This window comes from Mesoplodon mirus, assembly GCF_964341445.2.
Source record: "Mesoplodon mirus genome assembly, chromosome: 11".
In the NCBI taxonomy this organism is placed as follows: Eukaryota; Metazoa; Chordata; class Mammalia; order Artiodactyla; family Ziphiidae; genus Mesoplodon; species Mesoplodon mirus.
The window spans coordinates 60922398-60941697 of NC_138987.1; the positions used below are offsets into that span (position 1 = coordinate 60922398).

At 45.4% G+C, this 19300-nt stretch overlaps 2 protein-coding genes across 12 annotated transcripts in view; one reads left to right on the forward strand and one right to left on the reverse strand.

The window, feature by feature from the left end:
- Positions 1 to 12591, forward strand: part of RBMS2 (RNA binding motif single stranded interacting protein 2) — a 90687-nt gene extending 78096 nt beyond the window's left edge. For 6 of the 7 annotated variants that reach the window (XM_082636804.1, XM_082636806.1, XM_082636803.1 and 3 more), the window contains exons 7-14: positions 17 to 126; positions 590 to 636; positions 1182 to 1275; positions 5164 to 5241; positions 5583 to 5693; positions 6321 to 6401; positions 6823 to 6908; positions 7013 to 12591. In XM_082636804.1, the coding sequence (XP_082492930.1) occupies positions 17 to 126; positions 590 to 636; positions 1182 to 1275; positions 5164 to 5241; positions 5583 to 5693; positions 6321 to 6401; positions 6823 to 6903 (602 nt within the window). In that variant the 3' untranslated portion in view covers positions 6904 to 6908; positions 7013 to 12591. The remainder of the gene's footprint in view (positions 1 to 16; positions 127 to 589; positions 637 to 1181; positions 1276 to 5163; positions 5242 to 5582; positions 5694 to 6320; positions 6402 to 6822; positions 6909 to 7012) is intronic. The other variant, XM_082636809.1, reaches the window with a different exon arrangement.
- BAZ2A (bromodomain adjacent to zinc finger domain 2A) overlaps positions 12574 to 19300 on the reverse strand; it is a 34497-nt gene continuing 27770 nt past the window's right edge. For all 5 annotated transcript variants that reach the window (XM_082636795.1, XM_082636794.1, XM_082636793.1 and 2 more), the window contains 10 exons: positions 18272 to 18930; positions 17890 to 18112; positions 17616 to 17771; positions 17351 to 17502; positions 16874 to 17163; positions 16649 to 16781; positions 16388 to 16534; positions 15754 to 15980; positions 15498 to 15641; positions 12574 to 15410 (listed from right to left, as the gene is read on the reverse strand). In XM_082636795.1, the coding sequence (XP_082492921.1) occupies positions 15245 to 15410; positions 15498 to 15641; positions 15754 to 15980; positions 16388 to 16534; positions 16649 to 16781; positions 16874 to 17163; positions 17351 to 17502; positions 17616 to 17771; positions 17890 to 18112; positions 18272 to 18930 (2297 nt within the window). In that variant the 3' untranslated portion in view covers positions 12574 to 15244. The remainder of the gene's footprint in view (positions 15411 to 15497; positions 15642 to 15753; positions 15981 to 16387; positions 16535 to 16648; positions 16782 to 16873; positions 17164 to 17350; positions 17503 to 17615; positions 17772 to 17889; positions 18113 to 18271; positions 18931 to 19300) is intronic.

Below are 19300 nucleotides of genomic sequence, written 5' to 3' on the forward strand. Positions count from 1 at the left end.
CTTTCTCTCTTGGCAGCCCCATCTGATCCCTTGCTTTGCAAATTTGCTGATGGGGGTCCAAAGAAACGACAGAACCAAGGAAAATTTGTGCAAAATGGACGGGCCTGGCCAAGGAATGGAGACATGGTAAGAGGCCCTCTAGGAGACAGGAATACTAAGGACATTAAAATATAATGGATGGGGCCTTCCCTGGCAGTCCAGTGGTTGGGACTCTGTGCTTCCACTGCAGGGGGCATGGGTTCTATCCCTGGTTGGGGAACTAAGATCCTGCCTGCCGAGCAAAGCAGCCAAAAAAAAAAAAAAAGAAAAAAGTGGAATGGAAATTTCCATGGCCTGATTTCTGTGGTAAACTTGAGAGCTACAGTATGTAACAGAGATGCTGGCTGCTTAACATGCTCTTCAGTGTGGACCTTGAATGGAATTTTGCATCCTGCACAACCAGAAAAACCCTGGAACAGTTGTAGCGGGATTAGTTCAGACTTCATTTTTAATCAGTTGAACCAAAAACATCCTCAGCCTTGAAATTCTGGGCTTGTTCCTGTTCTCACCTAAGGGCTCACAATGTGCATGCTGTGTTCTTTCTTTATAGGGTGGTATGGCCTTGACCTATGACCCCACCACAGCTCTTCAGAATGGGTAAGGGTGTTTTCTATAAACGGGCCACCTGAAAATGACAACGGCCTGTGTCCAGGCACTGGGATGTTTCATCTTGATATTTAAAGAGTAGTCAGTGGTGGGAGTTCCCTGGTGGCGCAGTGGTTAAGTATCCGCCTGCCAATGCAGGGGACACAGGTTCGATCCCTGGTCTGGGAAGATCCCATATGCCGTGGAGCAACTAAGCCCATGCGCCACAACTACTGAGCCTGTGCTCTACAGCCCGCAAGCCACAACTGCTGAGTCTGTGTGCCACAACAACTGAAGCCCGCACGACCAGACCCATGCTCCACAACAAAGAGAAGCCACCACAATGAGAAGCCCATGCACCGCAACAAAGAGTAGCCCCTGCTCGCAGCAACTAGAGCCCGCACACAGCAACGAAGACCCAACGCAGCCAAAAATTAAATAAATAAATTTATTTTTTTAAAAAAAGAGTAGTTAGTGGGAAGTGGCTGTGTCTATCAGTGGGGGCCCTTGCCTTGTAGTTTCCTGTGACTCCTTACTGATGAGGTCCCTTCCTACAGGTTTTACCCAGCTCCTTATAACATCACCCCCAACAGGATGCTTGCTCAGTCTGCACTGTCCCCGTATCTTCCATCTCCTGTGTCTTCATATCAGGTATGTTGTCTTCATATCAGGTATGTTCGTGCCCAGAAAAGGGTGTGGTGGTTTTCCCTACCATTGTGTTTTAGGCTGGGAACTACTTGTTCTTTTGTTTTTTCCTTTATACATACTATACACAAATAGTTTTACATAAAAGCATAACACGTGATCACACTACATGTATATAGACTGTTGTAGAAGCACCCTTTTACTCTCTGTCCACCACTCCCACAAGCAAACCCATGTTAATTTCCTACTAGTTTCCGTATTTTTTGTTATCTGCATATACACATAAGTATAGGGTTTTGGAAGTCATTGTTTATGTTACAGAATTTTTCCATATTAAATATATTTTTTACACTTTACTCTTCTCATTTAAACCAGTGATTCTCAAAGTGTGGTCCCTGAACCAGCAGTATCAGCACTACCTGGGGATTTTTAGAAACACAGGTTCTTGGACTCCACCCCAGATTCACAGGAACTCTGGGGATGGGTCCTACCAATCTGAGTTTTAACAAGCCCTCCAGGTAGTTCTTATGCAGCCCTGTTCTAATTATTTCCTTTTTAATAGTAACATTATATTTTATGCTGCACATATACCAGAATTCTTCCACTATACCCCAGTGAAAGGCATTCTTTGGATTTCAGTTTTTATCTGGTGCAAATAATGCTCTAGTAAACATCCTTTTGCCTGTATCCTCATATATGAGTGCTTTTGTTTCTGGGGGCTAGAGTCCGAGGGGTGAGGTGGTTAGGTTGAATAATACACGGACTTTCAGTTTTATAGATGTTACCAGATTGCCTTCCACAAACACTGTGCCAATTCACATTCCACTGGGAACATATGAGAGTACCCATTTCCCTCCAGCCAGAGGTGACATTGCTCTTTTAAAATTTTTTCTATCCTGATAGATGTAAAGTACATTGTTACTTTAATTTGCACTTCCCTGACTGCAGCTGAGTTTAAGCATTTTTTTGGTCATATTTTTATTTGCTCTTCATATGCTTGGTCCATTTTCCTGCTTGACTATTTGTTCTTTTCCCATCAACTTATAAAAACTATCAGTATTATTGGGACTTCCCTGGTGGTCCAGTGGTTAAGATTCTGCACTCCCAAAGCAGGGGGCATGGGTTTGATCCCTGGTCGGGGAACTAAGATCCCACAAGCCGCACGGGGCAGCCAAAAAAAAAAAAAAAAACTGTCAATATTATAAGTACTAATCTTTTGAATGTTATCTTTGTTACAAGTTTTTTTTTCCAAATTTAATTGTTTTCTGTTGACTTTCTGGTCCTCAAACTTCAGCTGTGCATCAGAATCACTTATTAAACCTAGGTTACTGGGCACCACAGCAAGAATTTCTGATTCAGCAAGTCTAGGGTGAGAGGCAAGAGTTTGTCTTTCTAACAAGTTCCCAGATGCTGCTCCTGCTTCTGCTGCTGATCCAGGGACCATACTTTGGGAACCACTAGTTTTTGCCATACAAAAGTTTAAAATTTGTGTATAGCTAAATATGTCTGCTTTTTTACTTACAGCTTTTGAATTTCTTGTCTTAATTTAAAAGGTCTTCCCAGTCCCTATATTGTACATATAGTCCCCAAGATGTATTTCATTGTTTTACATTTAAATGTATAATAACCAGGAATTTATTTTTGTATATGACGTAAGATAGGGGTTCCACTGTATTTCCTTCAAAATGTTCACCAGTTATCCTAGCACCAAATTATTAAATAATCCATCCTTTTCCCACTGAATTGAAATGCCACCTTTGTCATAGAGTAAACACTGGAATCTTTTTCTGTATCCTTTATTCTCTTCCAGTGATCATTGTGTCTGTTCCTATTTCAATAATGTATTGATTTGATTACAGTGGCTTTCATAGTATGTTCTAATATTTGATAAGACAAAAGCTTCTCCACTCTTTCATACTTTTCCTTGCTATGTTTTGGCATTTATTCTTCTGTATAAGTTTATGATCATTTTATCTAATTTTTAAAAATCTGTGAGGGAGGATTTTAATTGGAATTACATTAGATCTATATATTAAAGAGAATTGACTTCTTAAAAAGTACTAAGTTTTTTCACCTAAAATATGGTATTTCTTTTCATGTTCTCAAAGTTTTATGTCCTTCAATAAGATCTTAGTTTTATTTATGTAGGTCTTATGTTTTTCTTGTTAAATATACTTCTAAGTGTTCTGTAATTTTTATAAGCATTTCTAGATGCTTATTGATACACTGAGAAGTCACTGATTTATGTTCATCTATCTTGTATACTGCTCACCAAATCCTCTTATTACTACTAGTTTTTTTTTTTTTTACTTAAATCTCTTAGGTTTTCTAGGTATACAGTTATATCATTGATGCAAAATAATAGTTCTCTCCTCCTTTTCAATTTTATGCCAACTGTGTTCTTATCTAATTGTATTTATCTGACCCCACTACCTAATAGGTTACTATAATTGCAATGGTTTTAATATTTCTCTGTTTGGGTTAAGGTTTGCAGATAGTTTTTGGTAATAGCCTTTAATATATGTAAGTAGTTTCTTTCTAGTCTCTGTTTTACTTTGTGGTATTTTTAAAAATTTATTTTCTGGTCGCACCTCAGGGCTTGTGTGATCTTAGCTCCCCGATCAGGGATTGAACCCCGGCCACGGCAGTGAAAGCGCTGAGTCATAACCACTGACCGCCAGGGAATTCCCTACTTTGTGATTTTTTTTTAAAGTAAATGGCTGCTGAATTTTCTAAAATGCCTTTTCAGCATCTAATATTACACTATGGCTTTTTTACTTCAATTTTGACTTATGTTTGTAGAGCTTCTGATCTTGAACAATCCTTATATTTGTGGAATAAACCTACCTGTCTATCAAGATGCATTTCTAGCTTCTCGTTGCTTTTTTAAATTTTAAAATACAGATATAATTTACAGACGATAAAATTCATCCTCTTAAAGTGTACAAGTCAGTATTTTTTAGTATATTTATAGAATTATGCAACTGTCCCCATTATCTAATTCCAGAACACTTTCATCACCTCAGAAAGAAACTGTGTACCCATTAGTAGTTATTCCCCATTTGCCCTTACCCCTAGCCCGTGGCAATGACCAATATACTTTCTACGTCTATGGATTTGCCTATTCTGAACATTGCATATAAATGGAAGCATACGGTATATGTCTTTTGCGTCTGGCTTCTTTCACTTAGCATGTTTTCAGAGTTTATTCATGTGTAGCATGTATCAGTACTTCATTCTTTTTTATGACTGAATCACATTCCATTTTATGGATATGCCACATTTTGTTATCCAGTTATCAGTTGATGGCCATTTGAGTTGTTTCCACCTTTTGGCTATTATGAATAAAGCTGCTCTGAAGTATTGTGCACAGTTTTGTGTGGACATATGTTTTCATTTCTCCAGGGTATATACCTAGGAGTGAAATTGCTGGGTTACATAGTAACTCTGTGTTTAACTTTTTGAGGAACTGCTAAACTGTTTTCCAAAGCCCCTGTCCCATTTTACATCCCCACCTGCAGTGTTTAGCATTTGTTATTGTGTCCTTTTTTAATTATAGCCATCCTGGTGGGTATGAAGTGGTATCTCATTGTGGCTTTGATTTGCATTTCCCTAGTGACTAATATTGTTGAACCTGTTTCATGTGCATGTTGGCCATTTGTGTATCTTCTTAGAGAAGTATCTATTCAAATTTGTAGCCCCGTTTAAAATTGGATTACTTGAAGTGTAAGAGTTGTTAATACTTTTTAAACAGTTTATTCTTAATATTTACTGTTTTTTGGGGGGGGGCACTCCAGCCTTATGTGGGATTTGCTGAACATTATCAGATAATTGGGCAAAATAATAGTCTGTAGGCAATTAACATTGTTGTTTGTTTATTTTCGCTTGCATTAGAGGGTAACTCAGACATCTCCTCTACAAGTACCCAGCCTGTCCTGGATGCACCACCAGTCATACCTCATGCAGCCTTCAGTGAGTGTTCAGAAGTGGGCAAAAGCCAAAGAGGCAATGTGATGTAAAGAAAAACAGTGGGGTTTGATGAAAGGAGGTAAGGGTGTGAGGTCTGGCTCGGTCTCTTGTGCAAGCCAGGTGTTTGACCTTAAATTCTGTGAGTTTGCTACTCTTAGACAAGGATCCCTCCAGACTGATGGGCAGAGTGCCTGTTCCTGCTGCATAGCTGGGTCGTAGCTCACCTGTCATTTCCCAGGATTTTTAAATGTCTGTCTTCAGTGGTCCTGGTAGCCATGAATCACCGTTTCAGGCAGCCTCATAGGATGCTGCCAACTAACCCTGTCCTTTGTTGCTGCTTCTAGGGTTCAGTTCTGACACCAGGAATGGATCATCCTGTTTCTCTCCAGCCTGCCTCCATGATGGGACCTCTTACCCAGCAACTGGGCCACCTCTCGCTCAGCAGCACGGGCACAGTAAAGCAGGATATTTTTTTATTATAAACTCCTACCAAGCAAAGAATACCTATGTAATACTCTTAGGTTTAAATACTCTTGAATAAGGATGGGAATCACTTCAGTGTCATCGAGGGCACACTCAGAAAGGGCGATAAACTAAAAAGAAAATAATCCGTGAGCTAGGAATACAGCCATTCTGCTCTTTAGCTCATTCATTTTAACTGATTCCTACTCATGCAACTAAATAAATGGTGTTTCTACCTACATATTAATTTATCTAGTTCATACACTTTCATAGAAGTCTTTATCAAAGTAGTAACAGGAAGAATGGGTGAAGCTCATTAGTTTTCTTGTGGGTCGGATGCATTCTGATTTGTTCAGGAGGGCTTAAAGCAGAGAAGGCAGTGTGTTGAGAAAAAGCAGAAGACGGGAAAGAGGAGGAAAAGGTAGTCATGTACTTAGAAGCCTCTCTAAGCCAGTGTACTTTAGAGTCACCTGAAGTGCTTTTAAAAAGCACAATTAGGACAATTAAATTAGAATCTCTGGGGACGAAACAATAGGCACTCGTATTTTTTACAGCTCCCCAGGTGCTTTAAATGTAGCCAAGAATCACTGCTCTAAGCCTATTGATGTATCTCATTCCAGTATATGCCAACAGCTGCAGCTATGCAAGGAGCGTACATCTCCCAGTACACCCCTGTGCCTTCTTCCAGTGTTTCAGTTGAGGTAAGAGCTTTATAATCTCTTTGGATTGAAGATTGGAAAATGAACAGAGGCAGATTTTCCCCTGATCAAAATCTTCCTCTCACAGTGATGCTGATTCTGTGTTCACAAATAGCTGGTAGGGATGTGAAGAATGTAGGAAGGAAAGACTTAGTTTGTATCTTTGAATGAGGCCCTTCCTCTCATTTGGCAGACGGTAGTTAATCCCAGGATGCTGGCTTGTATTGACTAGTGTGTCCTGGGAAGAGGATGGGTTGCTCTAAATGTTGGGGAAGTGATGCTCTGAGTGTGCATGTGTGTTTGTGTGTGTATATGCACTCACACAGGTGTTGGTTGGGGAGGACATGCAACTAAGCTAGGCTGCTTCAGTGGGAGGTGAGGAAAGGATGCACAAGGTGACTCTCCTGCCTTGGCTGTGGTACAGGAGAGCAGCAGCCAGCAAAATCAAGTGACGGTGGATGCTCCCTCAGACCATGGGGTCTATTCTTTCCAGTTCAACAAGTAACAGTGGTAAGAATCACATACTGAGGGGCGGGGTGGGCTGAGCAGCCTGAAATCAGACTCTCATGTTTGTCATTCCCCCTCCCTACCCTCTCTGGCTATGCCTCCTTTAGGATTTCCCTCCCCATCTTTGCTGAGTATAAATGAATTCTTGGAGATGCTGATGCTCCAGACTCCGGAGGGCTGACCAGGAATACAGCCCCTCTGTGGGCCCAGCTGAGGACTAACACTTGGTCATCGGTTTTCGCAGGCCTGGGCCTGGAAAAAGAAGTCTCTGCACTCCTGCCCTCTGCTCTTCCTCCACTCCTGGTGGAGCCTGGAGGAACTGTCACTTTTTGTGTGTGCTACAGTCGAGGAGACCAAAAAGACTTCTTTTATTTTGTGAAGAAAGTTTTATGTTTTATTTTAAACTGCAATATACTCTTTCCCTACCCCAAAGAGACACGGTGCCTGGAGCTTGTTCTCATCTTTATGAAAAACAGTTTTTGATGTGTTGGACTTATTGGGGAAGGCTTTTTAAACAAATTATTTTCTTAAAAGAAAAAGGTGTGGTGCTAGAACGCTGATGGAGTCCTACTGTGGGCCCTACTTACTGAGTTTAGTTATGGACCTTTTGGCGGGGGTATAAGAAAATATGCAGACTTTTAAAGTCTTGTTTTATAAAGCTCTTAGATCACACATCCCATCTCTTCTTCACATACATTTTATGCCTTCTTTCTCTCATCCAGAGTGTTCTTTTTCTCTTTTCCATACAGCAGAACCGGCCTACTTTGCCTCTTTACAGTTCTTAATTTTGTGAATTTCTTTTTTGAATGAAATTTCATATGGAATTTTGTGGGGCTGGGCAAGGAACAAGGTAGAACACTAAGCAGGCAGTGGAAGTGGCTTTTCCTCCCTCTGCCCTGCCACATCCTAGGAGGAAAGACTAGACTTTGCCCTCCGGAAGCAGAGATGTGACCTAGGCTCACTAAGGAGACAATCCCACAGCCTTAGGAAGCCATCCTTGATCCAAATTTGGATGCAGACTAGGTTTTCCCTGGCGATTCCAGAGGAGTGGACCTACTGACTTCTGACTGACTCTTCTCACTGCCGAGGCCAACACCACACCCTCTGAGAAAATGTCTTCCCTTGCTACAGCTTTTCAGGAATACCTGCTTTTCTGCTTCCTAGAGGATCTTTTCTGCCCTGGGTCTCCAGGGCCCCTCTCTTCCCTATCTCACATTGTTGCTGTGCTCAGGGCCTTTGCATTTGTGACCTTGCTGAATCCGTTTAGGTTCCTTCCCCACCACGGACAATCAGCTGCTTTACCTCTAGACCAGCGATTCTCAAAGAGGTGGTTTTGTCGCCTAGAGGCCACTTGGCAATCTCTGGAGACATTTTTGGTTGTCGCACCTGGGGGTGGGGCTGTGTGCTACTGGCAGCTAGTGGCTGGAGACCAGGGATTCTGCTAAACACCGTGCAGGGCACAGCAGAGCCCCAACTCCCCCAGCAGAGAATTGTCTGGCTCAAAATGTCAGTAGTACCAAGGTTAGGAAACCTGGATGTAGACAGTGTCATCCCTGCCTCCTGTACCAGGGGACTTGGTAAATTCCCATCCCCACCCTGGACACACGGTGCCTTTTGACACTCAGGCAGCTAGTTGAGAGGGACAGAACTGAGGTTCTTGAACTCTCCCCAGGCTTTGACCTTTGGCACATCTGTGTACAGCAAGAGCTGTCCTTGAAAGGCTTGTGCCATGTGCACACACACATTCAGAGGGATAGAGGTGGGGACGTGTGTGTGTGTGTGTGTGTGCTGCGAAGGGGCAAGAAAGGGCAAAGCTCTTTTGTAACTGTCCAGAGCAACCTGCCCTAGTGTGTTTGGGCCCCTTTTCCAGGGAACCAGGATATCAAAAATAATCTTCCTGCTTGTGGAAGGACAGCAGGGAGCTGGGATAGAAAAGGGCCATAAACCCCATCTCACTATTTACAAGGTCAGGAGTCCTTCAAAAAAAAGGCTATAATTTGCTCTTCAACTCCATCACCTTCTGCAAGACCTGACTATGCACACGGAGACAGATAGGAGGAAGCCTTTGTCCATCTTCTAGGAAATAAGATCCTGCACCTGCCTCTTCCCAGTCACTCCCTTCTGCACTGAAAGGAGAGTTCTGCTCCCCTTCACTTCAAGGTCAGGTGCCTTTCCACCAGACAATCAGACAGAAAGGCAAATGATGGAGAATGGAGAAACAGGTGTTCAGTAGGCTGGCTGTAGGGAGAGGAAGGAGGTGCTACTGGGCGGGAAGAAGCTGTATTATCAGTTGTTGTACCTAGAGCTTGGGCCTAGCTTTCCCTCCCCTCCACCCATCCCAGAGTTGAGAGTCCTAATGCTCCCTACCTACAGAGTGTCTTTTTGTACATCCTGGGGTTAAGGGAGTAGGGGTAGGGGACAATAGGTAGGATGTAAAGTATAAAGGATAAAATTGCCACTATTAATTTTCTCATGGGTACTTCCAACCTCAGGAAGGGTTTATCTGATGTAAAACAGCCCCAAACCCAGTAACTTTATAGAAGGTTTTGGCTGGGCAGGTATCTCTTGTTTCTGAGTCTCTACTCCTTAGTCAAGGAAAATACACCATATATTTCTTGTCAGTGGCCTTGAAGAAAAGGAGAAAAATCCAGAATCCTGTTCGTTTAATTAATAGTAGTTTTGGGGGAGCCTTGCTTTGCTAGGAGGCTTAGTGAAATGAGGGCCTTTCATGTGTAGAAACTGTTGATGTCACTGCTGCCCTCCTCTGCCTCCCAGAATTCCTGGTTCTGTCTACTTTCTCTGTATTTAAATGTTTAAATGGCTGTAATTTTGCTTTGTTTTGTTTTAAAATTCTGAAGTTACCTTTTGTGTGTTCTCATGTGAATCTGCTTAATGGATTTTATTAATGGGTGTTTCTGGTTTGGGCAGGTTTGGGCATGGGAAGTGACGGAGAGCCTGAAGTTGTTTTTGTAATGGTTAATGGCATCGTGGAATTTTGTTTGGGCCTTTTTGGGTTACAGTCATGATACTTTTTGCCTAATTGTTAGTTCATTTCTAACAGTTCATAACATGGGTGAGTGATTGGAAAAAGGAGACAAGGAATGAGGGATACTTTTTCTCCCATGAAATAGCCCCATTGGTGGCAGTGGTGGCAGAGGAATTGTAGGGGGAGACTTCAAGCTCACAGCCTAGGGCCGGGCTCTTTAAACACTATGCTAGTGTTTTCTGAATCCTGTATTCATGGAGCCAGGTCATAACTATCTCTGTACTTCATATCTCACCCCCGCTCCTTACAGATGCTCATAACATTCTTAAAATATTTTAGTACTTTGTATTTTTCTCTTTTCAGTCAAATAGAACATACTAGATCCCTTTCTCAGATGATACAATCCTTTACTAGCCTCAGGGCCTGCCCATCCCATCTCATGCAGTGTTATTACTACTCCTCTCTGGCTCTGAGATGATACTCAGCCCCGAGGCTGATTAGACTTTTTGGAGGAGGGTGTGGGTCGAGGTTAGGGAAGATGTGGGAATGATGATGGGGAGAGATGTTATTTTTAAAGTGTGTTTTTAACCAAAGGATTTGAAGAGTTGCCTAGACTAGGAAGCCTGGTGACTCTGAAGAGGTAATAAATAGCCCTTGTCAGTAATAGATGGGGGTAGTAGGGGGACATAACTTGCACTGAGTGTGAGGACTTTGCTGCTCTACTGACCATCCCTGGATTGCACCACCTCAGCCCAGTTCCATTCTTTCCTAACTTACTGATCAGTGAGCTTATTCAGCCCCTTGGTGCCTGCCTGCACTGCTTATTCCCTGCTGCTTCAGTGTCTACCGTTTGGGGACCTACATGTGGGTTGTTACTTTGCTCCACAAAGGTGAGGTGAGAGGCCTTGCTGGAATGGAATGTTGCAGGGATCCCCACAGAATCATCTTCTAGGGAAAAAAAAAATCATTGCTGTTCTCTTATGCACGTTCTCTTAGGGCAATAAACTTGGGTCAGTGATCAGATCTAAACTTGTCCTCAGGCTCTGCTAGACCAGCTTCAGAGAAGAGGGTGGGTATTATGAAAGCCAGTCTGTAAGGGCTAGGTCTTAAACCTTGTGCCTTGTCACACTGATCTTTCCTGATTCCCTCTTAAACCAACTACTCCATTTCTATGCTACCTGCATTTTAGGTCCTTCCAAGCATTAGCAGAGCCCTCGTTTACTCAGCTTTTGCTCCTTCCTTTCGTAGGAGGGTCTTCCTTCAACAGCTGAGATGGGACTGAGAGCTCTATCACCCTTCTCGTCTTTGCTGAATTCTGCTGCACCTCCCTAGGGGTGGTCCCCACATGACTGTAGTAATGAGAAAGCTAGGTGCCCTCTCACCCCAGTTACCACTGCTCCTTCTCCCTGGCATGTCCACATCTGTTTTGAATGAACCTTCATTCTCCAGGTGTATCCCAGAACTTTCTTGTCTTTGTTAAAGACCTACCTCACAGTTTCACAATTCAACACGGGCACCTGGTTTACTTCTTTCCTTCCTTTACTCTGTCCTTCCCTTCATGAGGGTTAGGAAGATGGGGGCTACAAAGGGCTCATGATCAAATGCAAAATCTCTTTTGGTTATTTCTGTTTCTGGAATGTCTTCTTTGAGATTTTTACCTCATGTATCACCCTAGAATAGTGTGAACTCTTCAGTTAGGTCTTGCTGTGGTATGCCAGGAGGACAGGCTGAGTAATGACTGCTTAGAATATTAATTACTGCTTGGGAGCCACCCCCAGGAACACCAACATGGGAGCAGAGCTCAGAACTCGAGAGGCTAAGAGTTTGCCCGTGGCTGCCATTAGCTGAGAAGGTAAACATGCACCAAAGAGGGCATCTGGGATTTTTATAGGGCCGAAAGCAGAGATGTTCCTTCTCCACCTATTCCAGTTAGTGTATAGAGGGTCACCAAAACAAAACTTGCAGCCTGGAGTGTGATAAGCTTTCCTGGCCTGAGTAAAGAAAAGTTCTTGCCCCATTACTGGTGTCCACATCCCCCAACACACACATTTTTTTTTTGGGTGGCAAGTGCTCTCTAGCATGCACTTATCACCTTGGACAGGAAATAAGTTTAATTTATACTCAAAACACGTTTTGTACATTTTTTCTTTATCCAGAGGTTTCCAGTTTTATACTCTTGCCACATCTGTGCCAATGCTACCCATTCTTCTTTTTCTGACTCTTGGTATTCACTTGTTCCTTCCCTACAATTGGGTAGAACTTTGTCTTATTTCAACTTTTGAAATAAAACACAAAAGTCTACCTCGTGGTGTCTTATCCATGATTGGAAGCTGGGAAGGTGGTGATGAGCACATATATTTGCTATAATGGGAACACAGGCGGCAGCTTAGGAAGCCAAGGCCATGTCTCACAAGGCAGGAACTAGGGACACTTGAATCCTTTGTTGTAGCACCTCAGCCAGGAGCACCTGTTCCACCCACATAAGCACAAATTCTGCCTTGGATGCCTCTTGCACAGGAAGGGCCAAGCTTGGAGGTTCAGAGATAAACTTTGAAGTTTAGGGGCATATTTCTCCCCAGCCTGTGGTCTCCTACATCAAACCAGTCGTACTCACCCTAACACCCAGCCTTCACCTTTAGGCAAGTACGAAAACCTATGTTGAAGGAAGATAAATACAGACTCTTTTGAATCTCTATCAAATGTGGTTTTTATTCAACTGACAAGCACTTTTCTACAGCTGCACTTGTGGAACATCACATGGCAAAAACAGGAGTTTTTTTCTCTAGACTTTTTTTTCCTTTTTTTACCTTATTAAAAATGAGATTGGTCCTAAAAATATAGAAAGAAATAAATTTAAATTCACAAAAAACTGTACATTATCAAAAAGTCACTAAAACACCACATTTGGTTATATAAAAAGTCAAGTCCCTTTTGTTGTAAAAGGAACATGGAAATTTGTTGGTGTTGATGGTGTGGTTTCTTCCTGTTACCAGACTGATAGGGGAGGGGAAACAAAGGGGTAGGGGTGGGTTTTATTTACTTCTTTAACTTGCCTTCCCTATCAAATACTCTTATTTGTCAAAAAGAGAAAATCCACCTAGCTCAAGGGGCAGTGAAGATGAGGAAAGAAAAGTGAGAAACGGCCCCTTTGGTCATGCCCTCCCCCCGCCCCCCCATCAACCCTCACTTCAAATTGAGGCTAGGACTCCACCCACCCCACCTTAAGAGTGCCTGGTCCCTAGGGGAAGAGATGGAGCTGGGAGAGGAACACAGAACAGGAACAATCAATATTTCACTCCCCTGTCCACCTAACCTCCAACAGTAGAATTAATCTGAAACATTTTATAGCAGGGTAAGACTGCCGTGGGGAAAAGAAGAGCCCCCAACTACAACAGTTCCAAATGTCTGACTAACACAAAGTTTGTTACAGCGCAGTTATTTAGATAAAATATAAATATTTATGCATAATATAAAGTCAATTCAAATATTCTTCAATCCACCTCTTATTTAAAAGCAAAAAAAAAAAATCTCAAATAAAATTAAAAGTTCTGAGGTTTATCTGACAGAAAAGGCGACTTTAGAAATAGGCTATGGGGGAGAAGGGGCATAAAGGAATAAGAAAGGGGCTGCCCCGGGCCTATACTGCCCCCTCACCCCCTTCAGTGGCTATTCAGTGCTGCCAGAAGCACAAGGAATGCTCCCCTCACCTGGCACCCCTCTCCCACCAATGGAACACTTCTTGGATGCCTCAGCTCTCTGCTTGGGCCAGCCAGCAGCCACCTCCCCAGTGCAAGTACCCGTAATCTCTGACGGGAGGGGCTCTGCTGAGCAGGAAAGCAGGGGCCAGGGGCCCATGGCTATAGCTGGGAGTTAGCAGCTTTCCTCTCACAGGTTGGGGCTTTACTTGGGCACAGTCACATGTAGGGCAGTGGTGGACCCAGAACCTCTCCTCCCTACTCTCCTGTGTTCTGGGGTCTCTGCTACTGGGGAAGGGGTCCCAGGATATGAAGTAGATAAGGGAAGGAAAGCACTACTAAACCCACAGAAGCTCATGGGATTAGGAAGAGATCCAGTTCTACCCCTCTCCCTGCAAAAGCTTAAGACTCAGAGCTACTGAAAGGAGAGGGAGTTCCTGCTGAAAGATTGCACAGTTTGAAGAGGCTGGAACAGAAATGACTGGGAGAGAGGGGAGAGACACAGCCTTGTACCCAGAAAAACTGTTCCTGTGGTTTCCCAAAGACAAAGTGATGGTGTGAAACAATGGGAAAGGTGTTTCAATGGTTGGAAACAATGGGAAACACATACTTGGGGGAAAAACTGAATGGATGCCACCAAACAAAACAGGGGCACAATCACAGCATCCTCTCACTCACTCACTCTCACACACACACCTCTCTCTCTCTCAGGCCAGTCGATTGCTACCTGGCCTCCATCTTGGGGGTGTGCCCAAACTCAGCAGTAGTTGTCCCTGAGGAGTTCCCAAGAAGGAGGTTTGGGTAAGAGGTGGGGAAGGAGGCTGGAAGGCCCAGGGTTCAGGGTGCCTCCCTGCCCTCTCCCCAGTTTGCTAAGTTTCAGAAAAGGCTAGAAACTCAGCATTTGAGGAGTATCCAACATTATAGAGGGACTAGCTATTGGCAGGAAGATGAGGACAGAGAGAAAGACAGGGACCTCTGAACTTCTTTTTCCTTTGAAGGGAAAAAAGATTTGGGGGAAAAGGATGGAGGAACCCGTACACAACAGTTTTACATTATTGGATGAGAGAAAATCTGAAAAGGGGGCGGGGGGAGGGATTGAGAGAGAGAAAGTGAAAAGTGGGGGAGGGACTGAACATGGAAGCAGCATGTTCAGGGCCCGGTGTCCGGCTCGACACACTTGGGAGTTAAGTCCACTTTACTGGCCGTCACTGCGGGTCCACACACAGTACAGAGTGTTTCTTGGTTTCACACATTCACTAGAACTATTGCTATTGTTAAATAGCCCCAGAATGCTGGGGCACGAACAGGGAAGGTGAGAAAGCTGGGAGGAGGAAGGTAGGGGCTTCTTTCATCCTCCTCCTCTTTTTTAATTAGGAAATAAAACAGGAAAAATTATTTTTTCTTTTTTTTTTTTTTGGCTTTCAGTCCAGAAGGACCTCATCTCTGCCCCTCTTATGTGAGGAACAAGAGGAGGAAAGGAAGAAAGGGGTGTAGGGATAAGAAGATGTAGGGCGCTGCCAAAGGTAGGGTCAAAAATCAGGGTTCTACCTCTGACTCGAGTCTGGACCCAGGGCAGCATCAGCAGGTGAGAATGGCAGGGTCTGTTTGTTTGGAGGGCAGGGAGCAATGCCACAAGGTGACTCCCCACCTCCCTTGCCTCACAGATTGGCCTGTTTTCCCTGATAAAACTCCTCCCAGCGGCTCTCGAAGAAGCGACGCATGATGTGCCCAGCCTTGCCCACTTCAGAGTCATCCTCATTGAATGTCTGGCAGTTGTCAAAGACCAGAAGTGCATCAGCCGCAAACTCCTCTGAGCTGGTGTACCTGGGCAGGAGTGGAGACAGACCTGTGAGCTGGGTGCAAGTTACGGCAGTAACAGAAGAGCCAGGACAGTTACTGATGTCTACTTACCCTCCCCGAAGCAGCCGCTCCCGCATGGTCGAAAAATCCATAGGGTTTTTGATGATGCGCCGGTACCCACTCACCAATCGTGGGTTCACAGGCTCCAGGAAAGGCCAGGCTGCATCATGGGACTCCATCTCCATCAAGATAATCCTATTACAAAAGAGTGATGACTGCACTCTCAGGAGGCAAACACACGGACCCCTCCCAGCCCTTTACTCCGGCAAAGGTAGAGCCAGTTGTCCCCAGAATTCACTCAACTCACTCGCAAAATGTGAGATCACTGTGGTGGTTCCGCATGGAGAGCCGCCGCCGCTTGGAGGGGGACTGTCCTCCTTCTGAGCACCGAGGCACTGCCGGGCTTTCTCGGCCCCTCGACAGCAGCCGGCGCCGGCAGCTGTCACCCTCTGGGAAGTTCAGCACACAACTACTTTTCCGCTTCTGGCCTCGTTTTGGGAAACCTGGCCTCTGAGTCAATTCTCCCTCTACCTGCTGAAGATAAGAAAAAGGTGAGATCAGCAACAGCTGGAGATGTACTCTGCTTGCCCTTCACTTTATTACAATCCCTACTTGTCTAAGTGTGACTGAGGCTTCAAAAAACTTTCATGCATAAGCCAGCATGTGAATTTATTCACATAACCCAATAAGGTAGGTGAAAGGGAAAGTATAATCATTTCCATTTTATAAGGAAAGTAAAAGCAAGTAAGGTTATAGAATTTAAGTGACTTGTCCAAAGAAGGATCAGAACTCAGGTCTCCTAGCACTTAGTCTGGAGCCCTTTCCCAGGAGAGACTGAGGCATGGTAAGAATGATATTTGTAGGGCTGGTGGTAAATGGGATGAGAAGGAAAATCTCTGACTTTTGCTTGGGAGTGGAGTGAGAGAGAGCAGAGGACTTACCTGGGCCAAACAGACAGCACAGAACCAGTCTCCTTCTGGGACAGCCTCCATCTTGGGCCGAAGGCAGTAAATATGGCAGCCACGGTCACACCCATCACAAAGTAGAAGAAACTCATCGTTGTCACCCTTCCGGCAGACTAGACAGGTCTGGACCAAGGTTTTGAGGAGACAGGGTGAGCCCTCAAGCCTCTGCCTGCCACTGACCCCACCCACGCCAGCTGGCCATCTTGTCAGCCCCCCCAGGCTCTCCAGGCCTCTTACCACTTTGTTGACAGACTTCTCCCAGGCAATGGACCTCTCCAGCTGGCCCAGGCACAAGCAGACCTGGGCTGCGCTCCAGCACCGCTCTAGCGTTTGGCGCCAGGCTCGAATGCGAGGGGTGATCTCATATGATCTGGTGGGAGAAAGTGGTGATTTGGGGATGAGGAGCAGGATCCATTAAATTTATTCCTCCTCCGCAAGACCAAGAAGTGGGGAGCCACTCACATCTCTGTAGTGGTGCACTGTGGGGCACTACTGGGCGTGCTGAGCAGGGCCTTCTCCAGCACAACCTCATGAGCGGGCCACAGGGGCTCCCGCAGGTACCGCCGCTCCACATTCTGCTCCAGGGCAGCAAGTCGCATCACTGCCAGGTCCAGGGGGTTGGTAGTTTTACGCTGGGGTGTCAGTCCTTCCTTGCCTCGACCCCGCCAGGTGATATCCTCCTGGGAGTCAGGTAGATGCTCACAGTAGGCCAAGTCTTCACGAGTGGAGTCTGGGCTGGGACGTGTCCAGCCCTGCAGGTGGGAGAGAGGAATAAAACTCATTATAAAGAAAGAACATTAAGCATAGAAAATGATGTGACCCGTTTAGGGTCATGGGAGGTCACTTGTGAAGTGGGAACCCCACGTTTTCCCTAACAGGGTACAGGAGATTAACACCCTCTCGTCAACAACCCCCGACCGAGCGCCAGCCCAAGTGTACCCGAATCTGCAGATCAGACAGGATAACCCGCTGTTCCAGCTCCTCCACCCACTGAAGCACAGCCAAGTCTGTCTCATATGTCTTCTCTTTGGGGGACCAGCTCATGATCCCTTCTTGAAAGGCAAGTAGCTGACTAGGCTCAAAGATAGGGTCTGAGAAGACAGAAGGCAGAGGGAAAAGCCCATCAGGCTATTTCGTTGTCCACAGCAGCAGCTCAACGTTTACCTGGGCTCTGCAGCTCAGGCTGGTTACGCATCTACCTTACCAGTTGAGGGCCGTAGGCAGACTTCCTGTAAGAAGTCCCTGTGCTTGTTTAGGTGTTTGTGAAGTGCCTTCTCTCGGATGCCTCGGGGGTGCAGGGCCTTGAGCATGGCATCCAACGTCTCAGGATCTCGGATCCACCACCAGCCCGAGCGCATCTCTGTGAAGACGGTTTATGTGTGTGGGGTGGGGAGTGGGAACCAGCTATGAATCACATGGTCCACATCTGATGCCACTCCTACCTATATCTCACCCCATTCCACCCCAAAGTCACTCACCAGGGGGGACGGGCTGGGCTGTCAGCTGGGTTAGGTAACGCTGCTCCATCTGTTTGAAGAACTTACTGGGAGGTCTCCCTCTCCGTTTTGGCTGTCCCATCCCTGTGGGGCTCTGTGATGTTTCTCTAGGGTCTCCTGCTCGCCTTTTAGGAGCCACGCCCAGCAAGGGGGTGGAAGAGAGCTGCACTGGAGAATAGGGGTTGGCAGCACTGGGTCTATTCACCTGTGAATGATGAAACATAACGTGATGAGGGTGTTTTCATGTTGACAGGACACCAGTGGCCCCATCCCTTCCCCCCAACTTCAGCAACAGCCCACAGCCAGGCAACAGAGCCTGTGGCAAGATGAAGATAAGTGCATACCACTAATTCTGGCTACTTACTGGCTTGGAGGAGGCAGGTAGCTGAGGGGAAGGAGTGGGCTGGTCCTCAGAAACTGCAGGGGGTGGTGTAGGGGCAGCACTGCAGGGCATCTGGGCTGAGAAGTTAAACCAGGGAGCTTGAGAATCGGGGCTGGCTTCTGTCTCGTCAGGTTCTGGCTCCTCCAGGGGCCGTGATGGCATCGGGTCCAGTTTTCCGGGGCTGCTATCGGGTGTGAGGACTGAGCTACTGAGCAGAGAGCCATGGCTCTGAGTCTGGCTCAGCCAAGACAGGAAGGCTGACTGGCTGAGGTCGTGCTGGCTCTGACCCAGAGACAAAGGGGAGCCCTCTGGCTCTAGGAACCCATTATGGGAGTGAGGATGGGACTGAAACTGGGGCTGGGGCTGGGCATGAGCCTGAAGCTGAGGATGGGGCTGAGTCTCGGGCTGAAGCTGGACCTGCAGCTGTTCTGAACCTTGACTCTTGACAGGAGATTTCAAGTGCCTAGGTTGCACAGACCCAGGTTTAGTTTTCCGAGGTCGGCCTCGGGCCCGGGCAGGAGAACTGGCAGAGGTGCTGGAGCCAGCTAACTCCCTCTTCAGAGAGAAGGAGGCTGGGCTGGGTGTTGAATGGGTTGCCACTTTTAAGGAGTCAGTTTCCTGCTTTATCACATCCTCAGGAACTGTAAAGAAAAGTGAAGAGCATAACACATACACAGATATAAGGGGAAAGAAAGAGGGTGTACAAACACAGGACATATACTTTCTTTTTCTCTTGGACTTCATACCCCCCTTTTGGAGACTGCACTGGGAAAAGCTTATATGCCAATGAGCACAGTATCTGGAAAAGAAACACTATGCTCCCAAGTAATCATCATCAGCATAATCATAAGCTAACATTTATTGAGAACCAGCTATAAGTTAAGCATTATTCTAAGAGCATTAACTCATTTTAATCCTCTCAATAGCCCTATGACGTATACATTCTATTATTAACTCCATTTTACAAATGAAAAAACTGAAGCATACAGCTGGTAAATGGCAGAGCAGGTA